The 2,436-nt window shown below is 49.6% G+C and overlaps 1 protein-coding gene across 1 annotated transcript in view; it reads right to left on the minus strand.

Annotated features, from left to right (window-relative positions):
* Positions 1-2,436, minus strand: part of RHPN2 (rhophilin, Rho GTPase binding protein 2) — an 83,694-nt gene that overhangs the window by 34,416 nt on the left and 46,842 nt on the right. Inside the window, exon 4 of the mRNA XM_006867310.1 lies at positions 1,089-1,164. Within this exon, the coding sequence (XP_006867372.1) occupies positions 1,089-1,164 (76 nt within the window). The remainder of the gene's footprint in view (positions 1-1,088; positions 1,165-2,436) is intronic.

Raw genomic sequence — 2,436 nt, forward strand, 5'->3', positions numbered from 1 at the left:
GGCTGAGGCGCTCCCTCTCTCGTGTACCTGATCCTTTAAAGCACTTCCTTTCTGTCCCTTTCACCAGATCTGAACCTATCCCCACCCTCCACAGAACCACAGCCCCAGAGGCAGGGCCCATGACATCACCAATACCAAACACAGTGCCAGGCCCAGGTGGGCCCACAAAGTCCTGCTTCAATGAAAGGAGCCCAGGGCTGTCTGCCAGATCTACACTTGGTTAATAGGATGCTGAACACTGTACATTTTAAATGGTACGTGGCCTATAACTCACTACACTGTTATTAAAAAAAGAATTAGAGGAAAACCCCTAAAACTCTAGTTATTAAACTATTTAACATTAGTGAACCAACATCTGCAACTTACTTTGAAACTCATCCAAAAAGATGGATAAAGGGGCATGGGATGCACAGACAGACAGACAGGTATGTAATAAATCACCCCCTACGAATCGGGCTGCGAACCTTAAGGTTAGCAGTTCGAAACTACCAGCCGCTCCGCAGGAGAAAGATGAGGCTTTCTACTCCTGTAAAGATTTACACCCTCGGAAACCCTGTACAGGGTCGCTATGGGTCAGAACCGACTCAACGGCACTTAACAACAACAACAACAATGCTAATGGGAGAATCCAGGTAGTGGGTATACAGGGCTTCGCTGTAAACTTTCTTTTTTTGTGGGGGGGAGCAGGGGAATTAACGTAATAAAATGTTGGGAGGTAAAATGTTAACTGTTCTTCCCAAAACATGGCCCAAATTGGTTACAACATTTAAGAGAAAATATACTGAAACAGGACACAGTTTTAAAATTCCAAAACATCCACACAGAAACCCTCTGACCCGGTGTACTTAAAGGGTGGGGAGGAAGGTGGAGGGAGGTGTTTCAGGGGTACAGGGCTGGTCTGGATTTCCAACCCTTCAGAAGTCACCAAAGAGATGAACAAGCCGGTGAGAAAAATGCACAGGGGCTCTCTGGGCAGGGGAGACGGGACTTTCACGAGGGCTCAGAGTCACCTTTTAGAAATCAAGGGATCCGTAATTCCCCTTTCCCTTTTAAAAACCCAGCCCAGCATCTGTCGCTTAGAGATATACCTTGAGAATGACTGAAAAATCAACATCTTTGGTTTCCTTCAAGCCAAGAGGAATCAGGGGAATCGTAAATGCCTCCCTGAGAAAAAAAAAACAATATAACAAGATCTATGAATACTCTAACTTTGCCACTCTCCCCCAACCAGTCAGTTCAAGCCCCCTTCTCGTGCCCACCCATAAGTGGCCGACAGGTTAATCACCCCCAGAGAACACTCTGGCTATGGCCCCTCCTTGTTCTCAAACAGGCCTCAACTCCCTTGGGCGTGTGACTGCCCAGTCTGACATGGAGGTCTCCTACAAACTCAGCCCCAACTTACCCTGCAGGTCACTACCTTCCTTTCAGCAACTGTTGAGAGTCACTGTGTCCCTGAGTCTTCCTCCTCATCTGGTCCCATCCCCACCTTCTCCTCCTCTTGGCATTACAGAGAGTCACACTCACAACATGCGTTCTCGGTGGCTTCTTTGGGAGTGTGTAACTCTGAAGTGTCCCTAATGCACAGGGAATCTCTTCAGGGAAGGGGTCCCCTGCCAGGACCTATGTGCTCCTGGCTGCCAGCACAGAGGCTGACCACCCAGGAAATCCACAGATTACCCTGGGAGTACTTCCTGAGGGGCAGGACCAACAGGAAGTGAAGTGGGCTCAGGCCATGTTTTGCAAACGGGATAAGCTTCCTGACCTATAACAGGAGCCTGGCCCAAGGGGAAGGACAGGAATGCTGAGGAGGGTGAGTGAGTGGGTGGACAGTGTGGCTGTAAAGGGGACGGTCCCTGTGGCAGAGAGAACAACTGCGCTGCGCTGAAAGCAGGGGGGACCCAGCTTTGGGATCATGGCTTCCCAAAGCCAGCAGCGAAGAGAGGAGATGAGAACGGGTCCAAGGCCCCGGTGCCCACAGATCATCACCCCACACAGGACCGAGACAGGTTTGCTCATCCTGTGTCTGTCCAGCCAAGAACAGCATACCAGGGTGCCCCAACGTAATCCGAGCTATCACATAACCTTCAAAATGATCTCAGAGCCCTGGTGGTGTTGTGGGTTAGGCGAGGGCTGCTATTCACAAGTTTGGCAGTTCAAGCCTACCAGCCACTCCACGGGAGAGGGATGAAGCTGTCTGTTCCCTTAAGATTTGTTGTGGTTGTTAGATGCCGTCAAGTAGGTTCTGACTCCTAACAACCGCTATGCACAACACAAAGAAACAGCGTCCAGTCTAGCACCATCCTCACATAATTACTGTTAGGTTTGAGCTCATTGTTGCTATCATTGTGTCAAACCTTCTCGTTGGGGTCTTTCTCTTTTTCGTTGACCCTCCACTTTGCCAAGCATGATGTTCCTCTCCAGGGACTTGTCCTTCCT

The sequence above is a fragment of the Chrysochloris asiatica genome, unplaced genomic scaffold (genome assembly GCF_000296735.1).
Source record: "Chrysochloris asiatica unplaced genomic scaffold, ChrAsi1.0 scaffold00104, whole genome shotgun sequence".
Classification (NCBI taxonomy): Eukaryota; Metazoa; Chordata; class Mammalia; order Afrosoricida; family Chrysochloridae; genus Chrysochloris; species Chrysochloris asiatica.